We start from the raw sequence: 25,714 nt of genomic DNA on the forward strand, positions 1-25,714 counted from the left end.
CTTCATTTCAATAAAAGCTTTAATGATTAGACTATATTCCTAAAAAGACAGATGATGTACATATAACTTACATAGTCAGATAGGATCACAGGCCCAGGGGTATAAGCAAGTGAAGTCTTCTGGCTGTCCCATAAGTCCCCTTGGAGAGACTGCTGGAGGACCCAGATGTTACAACTCCCTCAGAGGTGTCTCACTGCATTAAAGAAGCAGTTATGTCGCTGGGCAGAAACCTGTCTCATTCTGCCAATCAAAAAGTCTTTACTCAATAAAGAGCCTGGCCAGTTGTGAAAAGCAGTCAGCCCTGTGATCCAGGAGGAAAGGCCAGTCCCTTCCCAAATCCCAATCTCCTAATATTTACCAAACACTGGGAGGACCTTTGAGGTGGGAAGGCCAACTATACAGAAACTTCCAGGCCATGCAAGTTTTCAGAGGACAGCTCCTCTCTCTTTTCTTCCCATTCACACCCAAAAAAGCATCATTTGCCCCTGGTCCAATGTCAGTTTTCTCTCTGAGGTGATCACTAGCTAAGTTTAGATACTTCATACAGCTTCCATTCTCCTGCAAAGAAGTGTCAACACAGATAACTTAATTTTTAAAATAGACAAAAGATTTAAACAGGCACCTCACAAAGGAGGATATCCAAATGGCCAATAAACATATTAAGATGTTCAGTATCTTTAGTCATCAGGGTAATTAGAATTAAAACCACAATGAGATCCTGCTATCTTTTTTCCAGAATGTCTAAAATGAAGGCCTGACGATGCCAACTGTTGGGATGCAGACCACTCTTCCACATTCCTGCTGAGACTACAAACAGGTCCAGCCTTTGGAATACAGTTTGGCACTTTCTGCTGATACTAGACTTACACAGTCATTCTACTCTTGGGTATATACCCAATGGAAATGAGCGGTATCCACCAGAAACACAGAAACATATAGATAAGAATATTCAGAGGAGCTTTATTTCTACCAGCCAAAAACTGGATCCAACCCAAGTATCTATCATAGGAGAGTGAATAAATTATTTGAGGCATATTCCTATAATGTAACATTACTCAGCAATACAAAAAAGCCTGAGATGCTGCACTACACATGAATCCGGCGAATTTCACATTATGTTCAGTGAAGTGAAGGCAGACACAAGATTATACCGTATGATTCCAAGTAAATGCAGTTCTCAAACAAGCAGCACTAATCTATGGGGATAGAAGTCAGGATAGCAATTCCTTTGTGGGACTAGGGGGTATTTACAGGGAGGAGGTGCTAGAAATGTTCCACATCTTCACCTGAGTAGTTGCATGGATGTAACTGTATATCTAGTTTTACAGAGAAGGTGGCACATAAGCTATGCTTCAATGAAAATATGAAAGAAAGAAAAAACAAAGGAAGATAAGTAGAAAAGAAGGGATGATTGAAAGAAGGATCATCTGAACTCGGCCCTCTCAATTGCAAATGGTACAGCCACTTTGGAATATAGGCAAATTCTTTTTTAAAAAAAATATTTATTTTATTTGAGAGAGAAAGAGAGATTGAGAGAGCACAAGCAGGGGGAGGAGCAGAAGGAGAAGCAGACTCCCCACTGAGCAGGGAGCCCGACATGGGGCTCAACCCCAGGCCCCTGGGATCATGACCTGAGCCAAAGGCAGATGCTTTTAACCATCTAAGCCACCCAGGTGCCCCCACAGGCAAATTCTTAAGAAGTTAAACTTTCACCTCTCATGTGACCCAACAACTCACTTTTGGTATCTATCCTAGAGAAATGTGAATTTATGTCACATTATACCCTACATGTGAATGTTTATAGCAGCATTATCCACAACTGCCAAAAACTGGAGACAATGAACTATCTTTCAATGATGAGTGAGCGAACCATTCCATCCATACAATGAAATGCTTCCGCAACGCAGAGAAATGGGTTCCTGATGCTTGCAGCAACGTGGGTGAATCTCCAATGCTTTCTGCTGAGTGAAAGAAAATCCAGCTTCAAAGGCTGCATACTACATGATTCCATTCACAGGACATTCTGGAAAAGACAAAAATGTAGGAACAGAGAATAGGTCAGTAGTAGCAGAATTCAGGACTAGGGGAGAGGTCTGAATACAAAAGGGGCAGCATGAGAGAAATCTTTGGTGTGTGGGAAGTGATCTGTATCCTGCTGGAGGTAGTAGGTACGAGAATCTGCATGTGTCTAAAAAATGCATAGACTCTACACCAAAAAAAAAAAAGTGACTTTGACTCTATGCAAATTCAAAATGTTCATAAAAGCCCAAATAGACAGGGAAAGCCCACAGCAAAGCTCTGCCCTCTCCTCATGGACCCTGGCCTTCACTCCAAGCTCAGAGAAGGGGGCAGAGGCCTTCCAGGACTGGGCCGGTGCCTGACTCCGAGCAGCCTGTCAGGAGCTTACTTTCCCCTCCCACTCTTCCTGCGATTCGGGAATGATCACTGTTCTCTGAAATGCCATCAGCCTCCCGCCCGCCCCGGTGCCTTGGCTTTTTAATTCTTAGTCCTCACCACTCAGGCACAGCTAAACTGCCTCCATGGCTCCCTAAGGGAGAATTTGTCCTCTGAGATCATGGGGAATGCAGAGTCCTCTTGGAGGCACGGAGGAAAACTAGATGCATCTTACTCACAGTGCAGGCCTCCTCCCCGCTTCTGGGCCCAGGACGTGAGCTGTTACTGATGCACACGGAGAGGCCCGCAGGGCAGGGCCTGCAGGCTCAGTTAGCCTTGGCCGTACGCCCTCAAGCGCATTCCCTCCTGGAAAAACCCAGGCCAGGCCTCCCCTGACCACCATGCCCTCCTTCCATCTCCCAGGGACATTTCCTTGATTCAGCAAAGAGTTGCCGCTTCCTGGGCATTAGGACAGTGAACAGGATGAATAAGGACCCCACCCCGGAGGAGCTTGCATTCCCCTGGGCGATGCTGCTGCTAACTAGGGACACATGCACTGGAGTTTCAGAGGAACTCAGGGGCGGGGCTGGAGGGCGCCAGGATGGTAGTGGAGGCCTTGCCGGGAGATGCCTTGGAAGCCCCTGCTCCCTGGGTGCTCCTGAGCACTTTGCATTCTCCTCCTCTCCTTGGGAGGCCTGCCAGTCTTAGCAAATCGAATTATTGCCTGGGACATACTTATACCAAAGGCCCGTGATTTGTTGATCTGAAATTCAGATTTAAGCGGCTGCCCTGTATTTTATCAGGCTACCCAATGTCTAGGGGTTTATACCCTCAGGATCCAGCACTGGGGCTAGGGGTTTATACCCTCAGGATCCAACACTGGGTTATTGAGTACTCAATAAACAATGAAAGAATGATCCAGTAAATGGATTCATGAGCAGCACTCATTTCCCTTTGTTGCACTTTTTATTTGCATAGTAACTCCTCGGGACAAGGTAATGTCCTCCCCTGGGCCTGGCTACAAGCAGCCTAAGGGGTGGCTTAGGGGGGTTGTAACTACCTCCCACAATCTCCACCAAAGCCTCCTCTACTTCTCCACAGAATAATAAGACAAACATTTTTAAATGCGATGACAGAGGTAATATGGAAAACTAACATTTTTTTCAATCTTAGGCCCATGAAAGCATCTTTGGAAATCTTTGCTATATTTATTAGTGTGTAGTGTGTGATGTAAGAAGACACTGTTCCATGCAGTTCCCTGGCTACCTGCTTCCAACCAAAGCTTAATCTCAACAGCGGAGGGGCTCAGGGGAGCCCCTTTGGTTGGCACAAATAGCTTGCGGGTAGGTGCTTGTCATATGAATGGGCAGCAGGAACAGACCTTCTTGTGATTCTGGGTGTATAGGTCTGTCTCCCCACCCAACTGGTGGCCTTCATCATTGCCAGGCCCAGCATGTGGCAGCGGCTCAGGAAATGTGGGTTGGAAGGCTGGCTATCAAGAGCAATACCTGAGAGCTGACATTAAAGCTTCCACCTCCGTGTGCTTCCACAGGGGAAGGTTTCTTCAGAAGCAAACTCCATATTGCCCTCTGGAGGTCAGCAATTAAGGCCCAGCCTGAGCCCCGGATACAAGCAGCAGAGCAAAGGTGTGGTCTAACTGTCCAGAAGGTTCTATGAATAAGCCCAGTCTTCACTCACACTTCATGAAAGGAGCACTGTCCCAGAGCAGCCTCAGCCCCTGTTGGTTTCAACTCAGAAGGAGAGTGTTGTTGCTGGAGCCTCTTTTGAGTTTTAAAAAGGACAAGGAAAGGCACTGTATAAAGTGTTTTTACTTCTGACTTTTTTCTTCACTACTCCAAACTGTTGGACGTTGAAAATGCAAGCATATACTTGTGAATTGCTAGTCTGTGTTTGTGTATGGAGGAGGGTAGAGACTTGAAGGGACAAAATTATTTTTGTTTTCCTTGTAAGTCTCTCCATAACTCAGCTTTCCAACTGAGCATTCTACATTTATTTCTGTGTAATTATGTCATTATCTGGTGCGTTTTATAACTGGAGATGTTGAAAGCTGCTTGCTCTCCCCCCACATTATGTGCTCAAGTCAGAAGGGCCAAGATGGCGGCCCAGAGCCCACACAGAAGCCCGCCACCCGTGCAAGACCATCCCAGATAGACACCCTGACTTAGCTGGGAGAATGAGCACGGAAACGATGCATGTGATAGTGTCAAAGACTAACTCTAGACATTGAATTAATTATCAACACACTGTTTACTTGTGTATGAGGGAAGCCAGTAATTGATTTGTTTCATGTATTGAAGGCAAAATTACGAGTTAAATGAGAAATAGAGGAGAAAGGGGAGAAGGAAAAACCAAAAGCAAGTTGAAAATGATGAACTTTGCCTTTTCTTGGGTAAGGCAGCTAACTATGAAGGTGCTCAGGATGTTCTGTCTTTGGTAGCTGGATGGGCCATCAGAGAAAATTCTAGTTGTTTATGGATTCTGTAGAGCTCCGGGGAGTGTAACTGTGCCGTGTACGTGACAAGCTGCCTCTGTCTTGTCTGTCAGAGTCCTGGGTGAGCACCTCCACCTCTGTTATGCTCCACGACCCTCATAAAAATTTCTCGGTGACAAATGCCAACAGCCTAAATATCCAACAAAGGGAAACCTGCTAAATAAATTACAGAATATCCTCAGGAGGGAATGCCAAAGACGTTTTAAAATATCATGGTAATTTAAGGAAATACTGTAGTAAAAGAATATGTAATAATGTGGGAAACTGTTCGTGATATACTGATAAGTTAAAAATTAAAAATAGACTTCAAAAGAATATATACAAGGAGTTTTAGGTAAAGATGGCACAATAAACAGACATGTGTGCTCCTTTGGTCCCTCCCGAAACCCTACTAAAACAACAATAAAAGGATTTTTTCCTAGCTATAATAAGCTCTCTGTTAGAACCATAGCAGAGATATTAATAAACATAGATTCTGTACAAAGGATAAAAAATAAATGAAAATTTGCTTTAAAGCAAGACCTAAGAAACATAAACGTGGGCCTATAAGGACAGCCTCAAAGGGTATCTTAAAAAATATACACCTGTGGGGTGCCTGTGTGGCTCAGTTGGCTAGGCATCTGACTTCAACTCTGATCATGATTTCAGGGTCCTGGGATCAAGCCCTGGGTCAAGCTCCCTGCTCAGCGGGGAGCCTCCTTCTCCCTCTCCCTCGGCTATTCCCCCTGCTTGTGCTCTTTGGCTCTCTCTATCAAATAAATAAATAAAATCTTAAAAAAAATACTCTTGCAAAGACGGTGAGGAAGAAATAGACAAAAATGACAAAATCTGGAAGCATGTGGATGAGTGATCCACATTGCAGGGTCCAGGGAGATGCCCAACATGATGTTGACGGGCAGACCAGGTAAAAAGGACAAAAAAGTGGTGTGGGAATGAGTCCAAGGAAAGATTTCTTAAGGTGAAGCTTAGAATAATTAATATGTGTGGTTTACAAGGAGGAGATATAGTTTACTGGCTGATATATTTGGATTGAAATAATAATAGTAGAGAAAACTAAGAAAAATGAAAAACTATATATCATGATATATCATGTTTTTAAAGACTTTATTTACTTATTCATGAGAGACACACAAAGAGAGAGGCAGAGACCCAGGCAGAGGAAGGAGCAGGCTCCTTGCCAAGAGCCTGATGTGGGACTCCATCCAGATCCTGGATCCCAGGATCACACCCTGAGCCTAAGGCAGACGCTCAACCGCTGAGCCACCCAGGCGTCCCAAAACTATGTATCATTAACTCAAAAAAACAAAACAAAACCAAAAGCAAAACCAGTAGCACAAGCAGAAGAGGGCTCTATCCATCAGAATCCAATCAGAGTAGAAACTAGACAGTAATTTGAACAGAGAAAGTTTAATACAAAGATTTATTAACTGTAACAGTGGGTTGGAGTAAGGAGGGGTTGGCTCATAAAAAAGTAAACAGAACTCTACAGAATACAAGAGAAGCAGCTATAAGGGGCAGCCGCCACCCTATCTAGCTGAGTTAGAGCACCAGGGCAGCCTCTCCTGTCCCAAGGCTGTGATCCAGACCCGGCTGCAGTAGGCATAGTTGGGGTTCACAGAGTAGCAGCAGACAAGTCATGGCAGTGCTGCAATGGAGGACTTGCTAGAAATTGCTAAACTTGCTCAAAACCCACCCTCTGGGCTGTTAGCAAAAGCCACGTATGTGGCCATCAGGAGGGGGAGGGGTACTGGGTGAAGCAGCTGGCCCCTGGGCTCTTCAGTAGTCTGCCCAGCTGAGTGGATCACACCAGAACCCGGGAAGAGATCTCCCCAGCTTGAAGTGCCTCGCCAGCGCCCTCTACTGACAAAGTTCAACATGATGCCATCAGCCAAAGAAAAATACATACAAGGTCTGATCTGCTTTTCTTAAGAGTGGGCAACGAAGGGTGGCTTGGAGCTGAGAGGCCATAAATGGATAACGGGCACAAAAATCTTCTTGAGATTGTTGTGAGAATAAAATGAGATATGTGTGGCCCTTAGCACAGGGCTTGGCAAACAAAATGACTTCTCAGTTAACGATAGTTACTATACTGGGTGATTCATTGGCTGTTAGCAAAGAAGCCATTCAGTATATTTTTGGGCAGTCAAATGGGTTGTCAAAGAAATAACTTCAGTTGTTTTTGGATCATCCAGAAAACCTCAGAAGTTCAACTGAGAGGTATATATGGCAGTTAATACCACTAGTGTATTGAGGTATGGATTGGAGTGGGAGAGCCCCAGATGAGAACACCCACTAGCAGAGTAAGCAACAGTCTAGGAAAGAAATGAGGAAAGCCTGGACAAGCGGTGGCAGAGGTAATGACAAGGAGGGAACATACATGCCACTCCCAAAGGAGACACAAATGCTCTGCCCCAGTGGGGGTGGGTGACCCACACGTCAGAAGATGGTTGGCTTGCCTTTTTTTTTTCTTTTTTTTTTTTTGCAGTTTTATACCTTTATTTGACAATCAGCGATTAGTTCTCATCCACATTAACAGTCTGTAGATTTTTGAAAGTGGTGACAGGTACGTAGGTAACCAGCGTGTAGAGCTTCTTTGGTGAATCTTCATCCTTGTTACGTTTTCTGGACAACCGCACACGGATACGGTATGGAACATTCCTTATTCCTTTGGCCCAAACAGCTTTGTTGAGCCTGGTGTCAATGTGGACATCTGGAGTTCCCATCTCCTTCATGGCAAATTTCTGGATCTCTTTGAGTGCCCGAGGGGCACGCTTCTTGAAACCCACTCCATGGATACGTTTGTGAATGTTGATGGTGTATTCTCTGGTCACTACCTCGTTGATGGCAGAACGGCCCTTCTTCTCACCACCCTTCTTTGTGGGAGCCATTCTGCCGGGCCCTAGTTGGAAAGGAAGCTGGCTTGCCCTTGTAGAGTGCCTTAGCAGAAAATTCTGAGCTGCACGTAACAGAAACTCTGACTAGCCATTGCCTAAACACTCAAGTTGGAAGTAGACAGTTTTAGGTTCGGTTAATTCAGTGGCTCAGAAAGCATTCAGGTGGCAAGAATGTGGAGCTATTGCCACTCATACACTGCTGATACGGGTATATATTGGTTCCACCTTTTGGAAAACTGGCACTTTCTATTAATGTTGAACATAAGCAGACCCAATGACCTAGCACCTCCAGTTGTCAGTAAACCCAAGCATTCTTCATGGAAGAAAGAATGCTCATGGCAACACCATTTGTAACAGACAAAATCTGGAAACAATTCACATCCCCATCAAGAGTAAAAATAGAGAAATAAATTGTAACATTCTCCCAATGGAATCTTTAGCAATAAGGATGAATCATCTATAACTCTACAACATGGATGGCAGTGAGGTGTTGGCTCCTTTCTCCCTGGGTTCATAGTTCTACTGTGTTAAATATCTTGTCCTCCCCTGTTCTGAGCCACCTGTCTGTGCCATGAACATCCATCTTCTAGGATAGGGTCACAAGCTGCAGGCATGAACACCAGATTTCCTCTATCCATGTGATTTATTTGGCCTGCCCTGTATTTAAGATTTATATATTCTTAAATGTAAATGCCTATGAAAGAGGGACCAGATTCTCCTTGTCATGTTCCCTCAACACTTCTGGTTGTCTCACACCTCAGCCCACTCCCCTCATTTCCCTCCCTGCATGGCAACCACGGGATTCTGAATGTTTAATCTCCACTGGAAGGAGAGATGCAGGGGGTCTGGTCCACCAAGGTGCAGCATCTTGACCACTCAAGTCATTGGCTTCCCAGTCACATCTTTCTCACCCTCACGCACTACATAGCAGGGGTTTGGAGAGAAATGACTGGTTTCCTATGGAATACCTTCTGAAACACCAATCTCAAAATAAACACCTACTCAAAAATAAAAACTAACTGCCTGAATATTAGGTCGAATCATACGAAATTGCCAATATTCAACTGGGTTTGCCCTACAAAGATGACCATTTCACACAACTCAACATGATGCTGGCTTAGTCCTGGGAGAACAGCTATCCTCAGCATGGGTTGGAAATGAGAATAAGCTAGGAGCTTTGTCAAAAGATGAAAACGTCCTAGGCTGTGGCGATAATTGCCCAACTCTGTAAATATACTAAAAACCACTGGATTGTCCAATTTAAACAGGTGAGTTTTATGGTACATAAGCTATATCTCAATAAAGCTGCTTTAAAAAAATACTAGGATGGAAAGAAATAACTGAATGATTTGCACCACTTTCAGATGTACGTATCCCGAACAATCCTTTAGCAGAGTGGCGGGGGGCATGCGGGGAGTTGCCTTATAATGCTGACCCTGGAGCATAAGAGGTTCGCTCAGATGGCATTGACTGGTTAAGTGGGCAGCCCCACTGCTCTGAGCAAGGGCTGGACTAGGAGTGGTTCTGTAGAGCAGGTGGCAAAGTGAGAGAAAGGAGTTTGCCCAGCTGGGAAAGAAATGCTGACCCAGCAGTCCACAGAGAGCCCTGTGCAAAGAACAATCCTGCCCTGAGGCAGCAGAGGCAGAGCACAGGCTCCTGCTCCTGTTCCTGCTCCAGGGAGGGACAAATGTGCTCTTTCATTCTAATCCTCTCGTCTCCCTCTCCTGGCTCCTTGGAATGGCCAGAACTTTTCTCCAGCTTCCTTCAACTTTCTTGATGTATTAACTTCATTCGTTTCTGTAGGATCTGTCATTGTGGGTGCATTCTCTTAAAAGGAGTGTGTGTGTTCATATTCTATTGGTGCTGGTGTATATGGGCACCTTCAGACAATACTCCCCTCATACCTTGGGATTGTTGAACTGTCATTTGAGTCCTGGGGCTTGACAAATTGGCAGAGACCTGGAAATTCTGAAGCAGGTTAAGGAAAACACAATGATAAAGAGGCCAAGAAAGAAACCTCTGGTGCTTCTCACTTCCCATGTCTACAGGACCTGTTCTAAAACTTCTTTTTCAGGTGCGGAGTGCTCACCATGGGCCACATACACTGTCAGTGCTAAGGAAGATACATATGTGAATTAAACACTGCCCTAAAGGGTTTACAATCCAGGGGAAGGGGTCAGACATATCCCCAAAGATATCAATCCAAACCATACTGCAAAAGAGGCAGAAAGTACTGAATCTTAGAAGACCAGGAGTCCATGGACAGTGGCAAAGGTCAGGAAAGTCTTCACGGGCAAATGGTATTTGAGAATACATGACATTTTCACAAGTGGAGACAGGGGTGGGGTGAGGTGGGAGCCCCAGAGGAAGAATCCGTTTGATTACAACCATGGGCACAGAAAAGGGGATGTTCTCAGAGCAAGTGGGTCCTTCAGGGTGGAAGGTAAAAAGTTAGTAGAACATGGGCCTGGAAATGCCAAGTAGAGGAGTTACTATTGAATTCTGCAGGCTGTGGACAAGCCACTGGAGGATTCTTCACTGGGCTACTAACCAAGATTCCTCTACTGAGGACATATGTGCACCACCCGGGGCTGGAGGGGGACAGCCAAATTCCTGCTGTGATTTCAACTCAATGCATTTCAGCACATCAGTGCAGAGAAAGCACTCCATGGAAGGAAATAAAGACGAAATAAAGTCAGTTTGTGTCTTTAAGAGCTTGCAGTTTGGGGACAGGGAAGAGAGAGGCAAGGGGTGGGGAGATTAGCCAAGGAGACCTAGAACTACCTCCCAAGTTCTGAAAGAAGCATCACAGAAGCTTTGGCAAAGTCTCAGACCTTCCGAATGAGGGCTCTTTCTGGGCTTTTGCTCTATTTCTCAAGACTAGATTGTCAGCTTCTCCAGGATGAGAACCAGGCTTTCTTTGGCCCTCCCATAGGCTGGGTCCAGCTCAGTGTCTGGCACTTGGCAGACATTTAGTGAAGGATGGGAGGAAGGAAGCATTCTCCTGTTCTGTATCATTGACTGAGGATGTCTGCCTTTAAGCCCACGAGGCATGACCTAACTTTGGTTCACACGGGCTGTCTCTTTTCCCGCCCATATTTTGCTCACCTTGATCCCCCTTTGCTGGCAATGCCAGCCCACACTGTCTTCCTGGACCCTACTTCTCTCAGTGATCACAGAGTGCATGCTGTGTTATTTAAGTCGGCCGTATCCTTTGCAGCTGCTTCCTGTGTGCCAGTCACGTCAACTGTTTGAAGGCAGAGTCCCCGTCCTAAATGACTGCATCCCCCAAAGCACCTAGAATATATCAACCAGCTGGGAAACAAGGCCCATTCCAGAAAGAAAGGGCAGAAATGAACATCGTGGAGTGTCAGGACTCTGCTGGTGCTGTGCACGCACTCACAGAGAGCCTGAATAATGTGGCAAACTGGCAAAATGGGGCAGAAATTTTGCTGTCTGAAAGCACAAAGGCCCTGAATCCCCTGCTTGCCATCTAGGAAGACAGAAGAGGAGAGAGAGTGTCTGTCCTGTAGCATATGGGGTGGATGGAGGGATCTGATGGATAGGAAATTAAGCACTGGAGCAGGTTGTCCAGGGAGGCCCTGAATCCATCCTCCTCCATGTCCTCAGTGCCAGAAGGGACCTCTCACCCCAGAAGCAGAAGCTGCATGAGCCTTCTCCTGAGAAGTACAGCTGGACAGTCTACCTTCACTACCTTCATTGGAGTTCCAGGCAAGAAAGGAGGAGAGTCCTTTCAGGTAAAGTATCTTAGAGGAACTGTTGCTTTGTGCTTTTGGTTTATGATGGCAGTCAGACCACTGTTCCTCTGCAGAGAAATTCGGTAGCTCTCCTAACAATCCAGCTTGTTTTCCTAAGAATTATGTATGCCATGGTCAGAAAATGATCCCCAAGACCTTTCAACTACATCCAGTAAAGAGCTGATACAACTTCTTCTGTTTCTGACTGTGTACCCCTTGCAGTGACTGTTCGGTGCGCAGGGGCTGCCTCCCCAAGCAGACGGTCTCGGACTGGTGTCAAGCCCAATTATTTCTCTAGGCTCTTCTGGTGGTAAGTGCTCTGTAAATACATGCATGAATAATAACTCATGTTATACAATAATGCGAAAGTACTTTCCCCACACATTTCCTAATTTGGACCTCACAACGACCTTGTGAAATAGGTACTATGATTACCTCTCATGTTCCAGATAAGGAGAGGTACTCTGAGTGGTTAGGGGACACACCCAATATGACGCAGCCAGAAAGGAGGCATTCTGTCCACTACACCCTATTGCTTAAATGAACTAAGTAGCCTGAACAAAGTGTCAGCTTGGTCTTTCGCCCCGCCCCCCACAATCGTACCCCACAAAGCAACCTACATTATATTTCAGACATAGACTAAGTGCAAGCTTAGTACGTGGCGGAAAAATGAGAGGGTGCCTTACGCACTGGATGATCTGTAGGCAGTCAATGGAAAGGAAGCAACTTAAGGGGAGAATCTGTCATGCAAACCATTTACAGGGAGTCTACTGGGTGTGGGGCATCGGAGACAGGGACAGACTGCCCTGCCTTCATGGGGCTTACAGTCCCATGCAAGAGACAGTAAACGACTAAGCAGTTTTGCTAAATGCTCCCAACTGTAGCAGGGAATTTGCTCTGGTCCCAGGGAAGGGCGACTAGTGCGCGCTGTAGGAGGGCTGGCCTCTTGAGCAAGGGCGACACACTGACAGGCAGAAGCGTCACTGGAGGCAAACTGAATGGGCACAAGGAGTAGGGAAATTGCTTCTCACAAGCAGAACTGGACCTAAAGGACCCCAACTCTCCAGTCCCGCTGCCTGGTCTCCTACCTGCTTACGAAAGTCAGATGAGGGAAAGCAAAGGCAAGAGAGAAGTCGGAGGTCAGCTTCTGCAGGCGGGGCGGGCGTCAGGGAGGAGGCGGAGAGACGGGAGCCGGCGCCGAGGGAGTTAAGCGGGGCCGGCCCGGGGCGGGAAGGGTTAAGGGGGGCCGTCCGGAGCGAGCCCGGTAGCCCCGCCCACCAGAGGGCGGGGGCGGGGCCTCGCGGAGTGAGCCCTGGGATTGGCCGCGGGGAAGGCGTTACGCTAGGACGGTACCAACAGTCGCGCGCCGCGGAGGCGGGGGGGGTGGGTGTGGGACCGGCGGCTCTGCGCGGGGAGAGGGGCCAGGGAATGGCCGGGCCGGGGGTGGGCGGGAGCCGCAGCGGCGGCGGCGGCTGGGGGCGGTGAGCGCGGCGTGGGGCTGCCCCTCCCCGGAGGCGGCGGGGGCGGCCGGGCCGCGCCGCACCGCACCGCGCGGGCGGCCATGGAGCGAGCCTAGGGCCCGGCAGGTGAGCGGCGTGGGGGCGGGGAGGGCGCGCGACCCCCGCCCCCGGCGCGGCGGGCGGGAAAGTGCGGGCGGGGCGCGGTGCGTGGCGCGCGCCCGGCGGGGGCCGCCTGGGGGCGGGGCGCCTCCCCGGGGGGCCGGGCGCCGGTGCCCGAGCGGCCCCCGAGCGGCCCCCGAGCGGTCCCCGAGCGGGCGGGTCCCGGGCCGGGCCTGGCCGCTGCCCCGGACGCCGGCCCGGGCCGCGCGCCCCGCCTCGCCGGCCCCGGGGCGGGCTCCTGTGGGCGGGCGCGGCCTCACCTGGGGCGCCGCGAGCCGCCGGGGGTGCTCCCGGCGGCCACCCCGGGCGCCCGGCGCCGTCCCCGGAGGCGACTGGCCCCGGTGCCGCCCTCGCGCCCCGCCGAGCGCCCGCGGCGGCGGCGGCCCGGGGAGGATCGCGCGGCGGCGGGCCCACCTCGTGGCGGGGACGGGCGAGCGGCCGCCAGGCCCGAGGCGGGAGGCGCGGTGGAGCCGGCGGCCCCTCGGGGTCGAGCACCCCGCGCTCGCGGCCGGGCACAACTTCAGGAAGGGACGCGGTAGTCCCAAGTGGGTTGCGCTTGAGATTTCATTTCCGGGTGTGATGGCCCCGCGATTCACAGCGACCCGAGACGTCGCCGTTCCTGAGGAACGTGAGCAGTTGTCGGGCTGCGCCCTTGCCTGGGCTCTGATGAGAGTTTCCTTCTGCCCAGGCTTCTGTTGCCAGCTAGTCCTCCGGTAGGAAGCCGCGGGGCTGGAAGCATGTTGGAGGGAAAGTGGAGAGGACGGGGCAGGAGTGGTGCTTACGGGGTTTTAGCCCTTTAAAGGGCTATGCCCTCGCTTGGTTGGGTGAGGAGTTTATAATTTGGGAACATTAGAGACGCTTGATGCTGCGACTCATGGTTGGCTCGGGCCGGGCCGGTGTCCGGTGTCCGCGTCCTCCCGGCTCAGCCAGTTTCCCTCTGGAGATTTGACTTGTCACCTTGAAAAGAGGGAACAGGAATGTGGGATCTTTTATTTAGCTTTTAAATGGTAGGACCTGATGCGTTTGTGATCTGGGGATGAAGATTGATGTTTGCTAGCTATTCCCATCCTCCTGGTGTTATAAATTAATGCATAAATTCCATCGAGGTTAATTTTAAAAAATTGAAAGAAAGACCTCAGTGTGCTGACTCCTTGAGTTTATGCAGGACCTTTGAGTGAAGCCTTAGAGCACTTCCACATACATTATTTATCATCAAGACATGGCTTTGGGACGCCGAGGTACAGCTGCTAAAGATGCTAAATTATTCCCCTAGACTCAGAGCCAACCTAAGGGAGATTTAAAATTAATGTTCTGTGTTTAGTTACTAACTTTCCTGAAATCTGTGAAGTTGTTGGACTTTGGTCCCCAGAAGCATACAGTGGAATCGAATCACTCAAGAGGAGGGGCTTCCACGTTTGAAAGGACTTACCAAGGGAGAATAAAAAGGCAGGAGCAAGTAATTCAGATTCTCAGCCTCACTCAAAATAAAGTGCAGTGACAGAATGGATGTGGCAAAAGATCAAATCTTGGAGCCCACAGCTTTTCAGTGTGGCTGGTGAGAATGTGTTGTGGATTTGGTCTGTTGTTTCTCTGAAGCCAGTAGGAAACTAGCTACGATTCGGTTAAAGAGTGAAAACTGGAAAACACATGCCCTACTCTTCTTTCTGGGTACTTTGAATTAGGGAGCAAACAAATAAATCACCGTTTGTATCGTCTAATCCTTTACATCCTAGAATTCTTTTATGTTGTATTGATAACTCTGGCTTTTAAGTCCATTCTCTTCTTTTCCATATGTAAACTCCAGCTCTCTCACATAGCCTAAAAGCTTTTGCTTACGGTCTTTTCCGAATTTTGAATTTTTAAATGAAATATGTTTGTTTGTTTACTTGCAGGGCAGACGTCAGCTTCGTACACTTTGACCATCATTTCCCTGTTGTAAAGCCCTGAAGCCAGATACCTCGGCTCTTGAATTGATAACTTTTTAAAATAGCAACCACCGTGGTTGCCTCTTGATTGGTGCAGTCTCATAATAGAGGCAGAGGCTCCTCTCTCTATTCTGTGGCCATGGTTGCAAACAATAAAACGGAGACAGTCTTCTGAACCTGATGTCAGGTCACCCTGGGACTAAGTGCCCTGTGGTTTTGTAGATTGAGGTAGGAAGTATACCAACAACAAGGTGCTGCAGTATGTTGTAACAGTATGATAATTGGCATACTTTTCTCTCTACACCTAAACTGCATAGTGCATAGTAGGTGTGCAGGAATTATTTGGTGGCTGAGCAAATGAATGGAAAACAGTATCAAAGAAGAGGAAATATTCTAGTGCATAAATTGGTTAGTTCCTCTTTTCATTAAGAAAAAAAGGGCAATAAACATGTTGCAGATTATTGTTGAAAGTTGCTGTGAAGATGGGTATCTGTAAAGGGTGTTACTTACTGGAGCTGCCTTGAGATTTGATTCTGTGATGATATTTTAGCCACTTGCATTCTAGGAGCAGCCTTTGGTCCTCTGGTCAGGCACAGCTTCACTGACTTGGCTCCTGCAGCCTTTTCTGGCTATACTCATTGAGCAGTTGGATTGGTGGTCAAAATTTTTGCCTTAATAAAAGAACTGGAGCTCTTGGCAATGGCCATGCCATTATCATTGACCCTGATGGTCCATCTTCTCATCCCTTACACGGCAGGATGGGAAAGGAGAGCTGTCCCTCCCTGAAGTGCTTGTCCAGCAGCTCCTCATTCCAAACCTCTGTATCTCAACCTCTTTTCCTTACTTGAGCTGTGTCTGTAACGCCCAAGAACTAATGAGTTCATTAACACAGACCTGGGGTACAGGAAACCTTCTTTTGCAATTGAAACTAGCTTCTGACCAACTTAAAATGTCAACATGACTGCTAGAGTCCTCTCAGAGAAATGTTAAGATCTCACTTGTGATTTTGTCTTTCCTATTCAAAAGCAGAAGAGAAAAGAAAGGCCTAGCTGCAGGCCTTGATGAGTCTTAGGAGTGCATCTGTCATCCCAATAGGAGACAAGAAATGGAGCCTGATGGAGAAAAGAGAGCTTTGGGGTGTGTGTGTGTGTGTGTGTGTGTGTGTGTGTGTGTGTGTAGGTTTGTACATGGAGGGGAAGATGTTACTTTGGGTACATGATAAAGGTCAAAGGATATGAAATTATGAAGTGTATCAGAACTACATATAGGGCAGTGCTTCATTTATCTTGTTTTTAAGGAATAAGGTGTTAACGTGTGGGAATTCTTGTTTTGGCTCTAGCCATTGTGGAAAAAATTCCACTGTATATTAGGTGCTTTGTTTGCTTTTTAAACAGTGTAGTTTCACCTTTTATTGCCCTGAGCTTGTGGTACTAGTATCCATTACTGACCGTGTTGGAACAGGGCTTTGAAGTGACCGAAATACACAGGTTGTGTGCCACCCCCTCTGCTTTTTGAATTCTGGAATCTGCTTTTAATAGTCTGTCTCTTCTTCCAGAGGTGGGAAAGCTGCACTTTTGCTGTTGTTAGTGTCCCTGCTGCCGTGTGTTAAATTGGCAGCTTCTGATCTTCTGTGGGGCAGCCCGGAGAACTCTGCTTTCTGGTTGAATGTGAAACAGCTAACAGGGCTGACCAAGGGACTGCCACTCTTCTCCATTAGTGGGTGAACTGTGGGACTACTATTTAGGCTGCCCAAGACCTTTTTTTTTTTTGGCTGCCTTATCCGTGGTTTATATAGCAGACTTGCACTCTTGTCTAGGTACATTTATGTTCCTGTGGGTCCTCTTTGTAGAAAAGAGAAAATGGTATGGAGGTACTAGTGTCAGTTCTCATTTTAGAAAGCATCGCCAGTAATACTTGAAGATCTGGTTCCAGCCCTGTCTTGTGTCATTCTTTGGCAATGTCTTGGACCATCTCCAATCTTTCTCTTAGCATTTGCATATCATCTTTACTCCCAGTCCCAACCAATGGCAGGAACAAGGTTGGCAGTAGCAGTTGCCTTGAAAGGTGGAAGCAGGATGTATAGAGGCAGCAATTTAAAATTGGATGTATAAAATTGGTACATATATTTGGTATTTCTGCATGTTTTACTGTGCTATATATCTGAATTCATTACAGGACTTAGTTTCTCTTTGTCTGTAACCATCTTTAGACCAAGGAGCTGAAGAAATTTTTATAACCTTTAAGGCTTCTTTCCCTTGCTCTTCACTCCTTTTATTCAATAGGCATTTATCGAGTACCTCTCCAGCATCCTGCACTGTGCCAGCCTATGTGGAAGTACAAAGAGAGTAAAAGATATTCCCTGTCCTCGAGGAACTCACAAAATAGTAGAGACAGGCATGCCCAGTGTGTGTATTTATATTCATATTATAACAAAAGGATCATGCCTGGAGCCACTGAGCCTCAAATTCAGTCCAGACCTGCCTAGGGGTTCTGCTGTTGCTGTTTCTAGAGTGATCTGTGGCCTGTCAGCTTGACATACCTGGAATATAAGGTTAATAATGTGAGGTATTACTGTTGCATAAAGCTAATATACCTTTCCAAAAACTAGTGAACTGAAATGTAAAGATGGAAAATGGGAAAATCTGGAGGAAAATTTTATATTCTTTGAAATTCCGTGTTTCCATGCTATATGAGTATTAAATTCTATAATATAGTTTTAAGTGGTGGTTATATAGTGACATTTGAGCAGTGAAAGACCTAGAACTTGGGAAGGTTCATTTTACCTGTCCCGTTTGAAACAGAATGCAGATTCTTAGGCATTTCCACAGACTTTCTAGATCAGTGAACACAGCTTATGTTGGTTTTTTAGAACAAACTTCACTAGCAGTATGAGCTAAGGATTTTTTCTTTTCATTTTTCAAGAATAGGGTTAGAGAGCTGCCCTAAATCAAGGCTTAAGTGGAACAGGTTGTAGGAATTAAATTTTTTCTGAGGGAGCAAACAGTCCTTTTTTTTTTTTTTAATTTATTTGAGAGAGAGAGTGAGAGCATGAGTGGGGAGTGAGGGACAGGGGGAGAGAGAAGCAGACTCCCTGCTGAGCAGGGAGCCCGATTTGGGGCTCCATCCCAGGACCCTGACTGAGATCATGACCTGAACTAAAGGCAGACACTTAACCAACTGAGCCACCCAGGCATTCCAGGAGCAGATATTCTTTATTGCCCATTTCATTTTTGCTCTCAACCCCCAGAAGAAGGCTACTTTAATACCTTATTAATGCCTAGTAATCATTTTAGTTGGCTTTCTTCAAGAGAAACTGTTAGAGGATTTTGCATAGGGGATAGTGAGTTTACAAATAAATCTTTAAGTGGAAGTGAAAACAGCAAGGAAAAATGTAATACTCGGAGTAATTTGGACTATATGGGAATTCGATTTTCTATACCTGTAGCTTTAAGTTACTCTTAGTGGTTATCGTAAGAGCTTTAGAACGGGGGCACCTGGTTGGCTCAGTAGGTTAAGCAGCTGACTCTTGGTTTTGACTTAGATCATTACCTCAGGGTCATGGGATTGGGCCCCACATCAGCTCTGTGCTGAGGAGGGAGTCTGCTTTGAAGATTCTCTCTCCCTCAACCCCTTGAACGCGCAAGCTTTCTCTCTCTAAATAAATCTATCTTAGAATTTTAGGACATGCAAAGCTGTCATCTTTAAAAGAGCTAGGGATTCCTGGGTGGCTCAGCAGTTGGGTGGCTGCCTTCGGCTCAGGTCGAAATCCTGGGATCCTGGATCGAGTCCCGCATCGGGCTCCTGTAAAGAGCCTGCTTCTCCCTTTGCCTATGTCTCTGCCTCTCTCTCTGTGTCTCTCATGAAAAAATAAATCTTTTAAGAGAGCTAATTTTCCGACTGAAGAAATGCCTTGTGAAGGCATTTTATTTCAGCCTTTGTCGTAGAATAGAAGAATTTCATGCTTTCCATCATCAAACATGGTAGAATTGAACTTTGTAGAGAAGAGAAATAGATTGGTCCGATTAGTGACCTAGCCTCCCAGTGTTCCACTTCACACGATACCCACTTTGAAGATACCTACTTGCTGATAGTCTTAGCTCCTTTTCCACTTGAGACAAGGATTTGGTTCAGGAATAGAAGACCACTGGAACTCTCTAGAATGTGACTTGTGACTTCAGCCCCTCATTCTGCACCCCCAGAAGACTGCATCACTAGGGAGGGTTATTTTCTTTATCTTTCTCCTTTCAGGTCATTATCTTTGGGTTTTTGACCAGATAGTAATGACTAACAAGTGATCACTACAGGTTGTCCAGGCACTGATTTTCACACAGTATATGTGGTAGTGTCATTCATTTTTAGCAACTCTGTGAGTTAGGGAATAGTGTTCTTATTTCACTTTTCATATGAAAAAACTAAGGGCCAGAGAGGTTAGACGTTAACTCACTTTCCCAAGTCCCACAGTAGCCGGTAGAGCAGGCATTCTGAATCCAGAGCACACCCTCCTAACCCTTCTGCCTCAGAAGAGTTTACATTTAGAATAAGCAGGAGAATTAAGAAATTTCTTTTTTTTTTATTTTAATTCCAATGTAGTTAATATACAGTGTTATATTAGTTGCAGGTATACAATATAGTGATTCTACAATTCCATACATTACTTAGTGCTTGCTCATCTTGATAAGTGTACTCTTAATCCCCTTCACCTATTTCACCTATACCCCACCTACCTCCCCTCTGGTAACCATCAGTTTGTTCTGTATAGTTAAGAGTCTCCTTTTTTGATTTGTCTCTTTTTCCCCCCATTGTTCATTTGTTTCTTAAATTCCATGTATGAATGAAATCATATGGTATTTTTTTTAAGAAGCTGCTGCTTAAGCAGAAAATTGGCAGAGAAAACTATACATAGATACTGATGAATATTATGTGGTTTTATTATTTATTTTTGTTGAAGACTCCAATTTGAAGATGAAAAAGAACATGCTCTTGTGGTAGGCAGTGGGTGGCAGTGCAGGAATGGGCTGGTGTTCTGGGGAAACTCAGGATTTGTTCAGGTAATAAATACTTGATGCTCTTTGGTATTGGTGGTTTTGACTTCCTGTGTAGAAAGAAGCATACAGTGCTAAGTGGAAAGATTCCTGAATGCTCTTGATTTTACTTAGAATTGCCAGTAACCATCAGGATAAACTGCATTTACTTCTAGGGGACAGTGAATAATGTTGCATAATGCTCTGATGTCACTACCAAATGAAAAACAAAAGGGCATTATATCAGACTTTGCCCAGGGTGAAAGTATATCTCTCTCTTTCTTTCTCTTTCTTTCTTTCTTTCCTTCTTTTCTTTCTTTTTTGGTACTAAAAGGTTGTGATTTTTCTATTATTTATGCTTTGGCTTGAAGTACAAATGCTAGGTTTTATAAACTGGGCATGTGTAATTGTGTGAAGGTGTGAAGTTAGCCTTGATTGTTCTTTTTTTTTTTTTTTCTTTTTTTTTTTAAATTAATTTATTTATTTATGATAGTCACAGAGAGAGAGAGAGAGAGGCAGAGGGAGAAGCAGGCTCCATGCACCGGGAGCCCGACATGGGATTCGATCCCGGGTCTCCAAGATCGCGCCCTGGGCCAAAGGCAGGCGCCAAACCGCTGCGCCACCCAGGGATCCCCTAGCCTTGATTGTTCTAAAGTATGTAAATAGATTTTAGTAAATGATCCAGGTGAGAGTCTTCTTTTTTTTCTTGTGCTACCTTAAAGAGCCCTTCATTATGTATCTTTCTAAGCATCTACAACGAAGACAAAATGAGTAGAAATGGTGTGTAACTTCCATAATGAGTTTATTGCTCTGTAGAAGGCATTAATAATCATTTACAAATATGATCTAACAATTTATCCAATATTTATTTATATTTAATGGTTAATTTAATGTTTCCTTTCTTCCTAAGAGAATTGTTTTTGTCACATGATTTATTTCCCTATGTCTTCTCCCTCAATATTTTTTTTGTCTCCAAAGTAGTTAATAAGGACAGAATAGATGAGAAAATGTTGGATTTTATAAGCCACCCCAAAATTTAGGGACTTAAAATAGTGATTTGTTATTTCTTACAATGTTGCAGGTCAGCTGGGCTCAGCCTATTGGTTCTTCTGCCCACATGGTTTATAGCCTGGGATCACATGTGTGATCCCATTCAACTGGGACCTCAGGTGGATCTGGAATGGCTTCACTTCTGTGTCTGGCACCTCCCCTGGAGTGGCCAGAATAGCTAGGGGCTGGCCAGGCCCCTCTCTCCATCATTCAGTAGTTTAGCCCAAGCTGCTTTACATAGTGGCTAGGTCCCAATTGGAAGCTGCTAGGTCTTTTAAGAATTAGGCCCAGGCTGGGCACACAGTCATTTCCACTGCATTCTGTTGGCCACAGCAAGTTACAGAGGCAGCCCAGGTTCTGGGGGAGAAAAAATAGACACTACTTCTTGATGGGAGGAATTGTTGGTATCTGTCTTTGTAGATAATCAAGCAAAAACTCTTAAGTAAATTCAGGTCTTACCTCTTCTTAGACTCATCAGACCTTCAGAGCTTTGCTGAAACCAACAGTTACTAAAAGGAGAAGTTTATAAAATGATCCTACTCAGGATCAAGGGCAGGGAGGTTATGTGAGTAAATATGATTATATACTAGTTTAATAATAAAGTCTACCTGCTGTGCCTGAAATCTCCTTTGTTGATAGCCTTCTGCATGAAATGGTCATACTGAACATTTTCCCTGTGGTACTATACTCACAGACATGTTACATTCCATTTATGTGGAAAGAACTTGATTTGGCCACTGAACTGAAAACCCAAGAAAGGATTAGTCCTGAAGCTTTCACAGTTACTCTGTGCAAAGGTTGGGATTTCTTCTCCATGACCTGAGGAAAACTAGTGTGAGGATGTCAGTTGATGAAAGGGAGATTCGAAGGGGTACTATTCCCAACAAGACCTGGAACCTCACTCGTGGCTTGTGAGAGTCCCTAGTAAGGTAGTAGGTGAGGGGCCAGGTGTTCTCATGTCCCTCAGCAGCCACATACATTGTATTTCATCACACAGTGACTTAGACCCATGCACCAACATGGTTTTCAGTAGAGTTCCTCCAGGACTGAATGGAGGACCTCATACTAAGACCTCACTTTTGTTCTGTGGCATCTCTCTCTTCTCCCTAAGCAGCTTAATAGTCATAAGTTTGTCCTTATAACTGTCAGATGTGTAGGTTGGTGTGTGTGTGTGTGTGTGTGTGTGTGTGTATGTGGGAGTGAGTGTGTGTGAAGAATGACAGCAAATAGCAAGCCTCATTGAACTGATGGAGCTGCGGGTGAAACCGGGGTTCAGGAAGAAGATTCCTCATAAAGGTCTACCTTCCAGAACTCCAGTTAGAGAGCTCATGCCAGCTTTTAGTGTGAAGACTACCCTTTGCATTGCCTTTTTTTTTTTTTTTTTTTGGTACTTAACATTTTTGAGTTATGTTATTGCCTTGAGTCTGTTTGTTCTTTGAGGTGGGCTCTGTTCCACATAATAGAACCATTAAAATAAATGACCATAATATAAACTGGACAGCGTTACAGTGTTGGAAGCATTTATGGGAGGAAGTGAAGGTATGAAATAGAGCAGGCAGGCTCCTCTGGGAGTGCAAGTGAAGTTTTCATTAGTAATTTGGAATATACCCAGTGATCTTGCTTTAATTTCCTTAGTATCTGAAATGGGGTATCTTAGAAACCTTCAGTTTGCACAATGTATAGCACCCATACTGTTGTTTCCAACAAGACAAGGGGATGACACTGTGGAAATCCCATCCTGGGTATCCTTCCTTCTCAGGCCCACAGGAATAAAGAGGATTGTTGTAAAGAGTAAGAAATGCACTCGCTAGAGGATGATATGATTCTGTATCATGCATTTCATACATTTTTCTGGAACAGGAGAGACTTTCCAGTAGAAATTCTACTATCTCTACTTTGTGGGTTTCTTAAATCTCTCTGCTTGCCTGTGGGCCGAAGGAATAGCAGCTTTTTAGCTAAAAGAAGACCTCTTTCTGAAGTGTCTGTGTTTCTCCAGAAAACGAAACTATACTCTGAACTAAACCGAGAAGTTAGAGCACCTGTAGAGAACTAGATTGCCAAACAAAGGAAGAAAGCTGATAAAGGAGAGCCAACACGAAGGTGCCACATGCTCAGGTGATACTGCATACTGAAGGAAGTTAACACCAGAGTCCCAAGGTATTGGTAGTGGTTTGTTCAGTTTAGGTGCATAAAGCCTCTCCCCTTAACTATATGAGGTACTATAGGGATCGTGAAGACAGTTGAGATCTCCAAGGAGCCAAGTTTCTGAGAGGGTAGTTGGAAACTATGGTACGAGAAGACACTGGGCAGGGCAGCATGTAGTTAAATGCTGGTCTAAAGGAAGAAGGTTACTGTCAGTTGTGAAGAGGGACCAGAAGTGGCTTTGGAAATGGCCCTTGAAAGTTGGATTAGGCTTTAAACAGGAGAAGATGGGGGAAAAAAGGGTAAGAGCAAGAGGAATTTTGAGGGAGGCCCCACATGGGGAATGATGGGGCAGAGGTCAGCCCCACACGAGCGTGGTCATGGTCCATTTGGTTGGAAGGTGAGAAGAGTGATGCGTAGTGAAGCCGACTCGCTGAAGCCATTTAGGGTAGGGCTTTAATGTCATGCTAAGGGATCTGTAGAAATGAGAAGTGGTGAGTAATCAGAACAGTGAGTGTGGTGCATCATCTAGTTTGCATCGGAGAACCTGGTGGCCCAGAAGGCAGTTCTTGCAGTGATTGAATAGATTAAGTTGGTGGCTGTGGGCATGAAGAGCAGTGGTTAGAGAGCTAGGCCAAATTGCTGTATTCCTTGTTCTATCAGGATAGGGTGACTAATCGCAAACACAAGAACTCCCTTAGCCTCTTGCAACCTGTGCTCAGACCTAACCTACCAGAGGTAAATGGTGAAATAAAGTAATAGTTGAACTCTTCAGTTCACCTCACAAAAACTCCTATCCTAGTTGAGTGGATGCATTGTTTGCAGCCCCAAATTGAGGAATGTTCTCCAGAGACCTATTCAAAAGGTAATGAGATTTCAGAACTTAAAAGCAAAGACTGCAGACTCGGACAATTCATTTTGTCTGAATTTTGGAGCTGCTAGAACTTCTATTGCATTAGTGATTTCAAAAAACAAAACAAAAGCATTGAACACCTCAATAGCCCTAGCATTTATGGTAAGTGTTTGGATCTGATATGTTTATATAGCATGAGGGAGGAATTTCTTTATGATAGATGAAGTGGGCAGCAGCATTAGAAGTTTAGGGGTTGACCAGACTTCAGTCCTGAAGAATGTGGTATGGGGGAAGGAAGGCCGCCCCGCTTACCCCTCTGTGCCACAGTCATCCCAGTCCTGTCACTCATTGCAGTCAGAGGTGCTGAGAAAGGGATCGCTGGCGCAGCGAGATTTCCACGTTACCTTCTGTCACTACAGCCACGACATGTCCCAGAGAACAGACCATTGAAGGAGTTGTGTGGTTTAGGTCGTGTAGGGACTAACAGAAACTTCTGAAATCTGCTCTCCTGGCACCACCCTTACTGGTAATCACCCAGACCTATTGTACTGAGTTTCACACTAAACTTGGTACTATCACAGTTACATTGTGGGTGCAGTTGAATACCGTTGCTTCAGGTTAAAGTGTTGTGTACTCCCTGGGGGAGGATGATGATGACACAAAACAGGTGGCTGGAGATCATCAGAATTTGAATTCGACTCTCACTTTCCACTTCTCCGTGAAAACGAACGGGGAGAGGAGTGGTTAATCACGGACAGTGAACTGCTCAGCAGTAGGCTCACCACGAGGTGTTGCCCTTGGAGCACACTGTCACCCTGGTAGCTGTTTGGAAGTGTTCCCGGCTGCTGTTAGGAGAGCAGTCTCCAGTTGGGGTGGGAGTCCACCCTGTCTTTTATATTGGTGTTACTTCTTTGATTAATGGTTTGGGTTGTTAAATGAATTGGAGAGTGAAGCCCCTCCCTGTCATCTTCCTGTCACCTTTGTCTCAGACTAGTGCTGTGCTGTCGGTAGGCACACAGCAGAGCAGGCTCGTTCATGTTTTTAAATGGCCTATGGACTGGCAAGCAACCTGTCGGCATGCAAATGAGTCTGAACTGTATGTTCTTGACACCCTTGCAAACATCTTGTGTTGGGAGTCTGTTAGCTTGAGAATGGACCAGACTGTGGTCAGCTCCACACTGGAAGCAGGGCTGCTTTATGTCCGTGACATCAGTATCTTTGTTGCGTGCCTGCCCAGTCCAGACTCTGGAGTGTTGCTATAGTACCAGGTTCCATTAGTTTTCTCATCATGTTCTACTAATAGGCAGATGGTATAGGGATGTGTTTTTCCTTTACTTAATTTATCCAGATTTGATTATCCCTATTTTACAGGGATTTTAATTTTGAAAAATAATTAGTGGAAGACTGATTAAATAGAGATACGTGTCTGGGTATTGTATTTAAATATGCGAGCAACAGATACGGCATTTCCAGGGTTGCTGGGGATTGGGATTTGGAGGAGTTATTGCTGTCCTCTGTATCCTCTTTGGCATTTTTAGGAGTTCCT

General features: G+C 45.7%; 2 protein-coding genes across 7 annotated transcripts in view; one reads left to right on the top strand and one right to left on the bottom strand.

Moving 5' to 3' along the window:
- Nucleotides 1-964: 964 nt before the first annotated feature.
- On the bottom strand, nt 965-12,888 carry LOC140635743 (large ribosomal subunit protein eL31-like). Of its 2 annotated transcripts, none has more exons than XR_012033083.1 (2): nt 12,647-12,888; nt 965-2,023 (listed from the first exon to the last, which is right to left on the bottom strand). XR_012033083.1 is itself a non-coding variant. In XM_072830826.1 (2 exons), the coding sequence occupies exon 2, from the start codon at nt 7,792-7,794 to the stop codon at nt 7,420-7,422; it is 375 nt and encodes a 124-aa protein (XP_072686927.1). In that variant the 5' UTR covers nt 7,795-11,877; nt 12,647-12,788; the 3' UTR covers nt 6,027-7,419. The 2 variants fall into 2 exon arrangements, 1 of the variants encoding a protein (XP_072686927.1); XM_072830826.1 differs by lacking the exon at nt 965-2,023 and adding an exon at nt 6,027-11,877 and having other exon boundaries at nt 12,647-12,788.
- FAM20B (FAM20B glycosaminoglycan xylosylkinase) overlaps nt 12,869-25,714 on the top strand; it is a 40,858-nt gene continuing 28,012 nt past the window's right edge. The window contains exon 1 of one of the 5 annotated variants that reach the window (XM_072830819.1): nt 12,869-12,907. Coding sequence is in view for 1 of the 5 variants with exons in the window: in XM_072830820.1 (XP_072686921.1) it covers nt 13,757-13,890 (134 nt within the window). In the remaining 4 variants the exon portion in view is untranslated. Of the gene's footprint in view, nt 12,908-13,011; nt 13,145-13,643; nt 13,891-25,714 lie in introns of those variants that run through there. The other 4 variants (XM_072830817.1, XM_072830821.1, XM_072830820.1 and 1 more) reach the window with 4 other exon arrangements.

Source organism: Canis lupus, chromosome 6, assembly GCF_048164855.1.
Source record: "Canis lupus baileyi chromosome 6, mCanLup2.hap1, whole genome shotgun sequence".
Classification (NCBI taxonomy): Eukaryota; Metazoa; Chordata; class Mammalia; order Carnivora; family Canidae; genus Canis; species Canis lupus.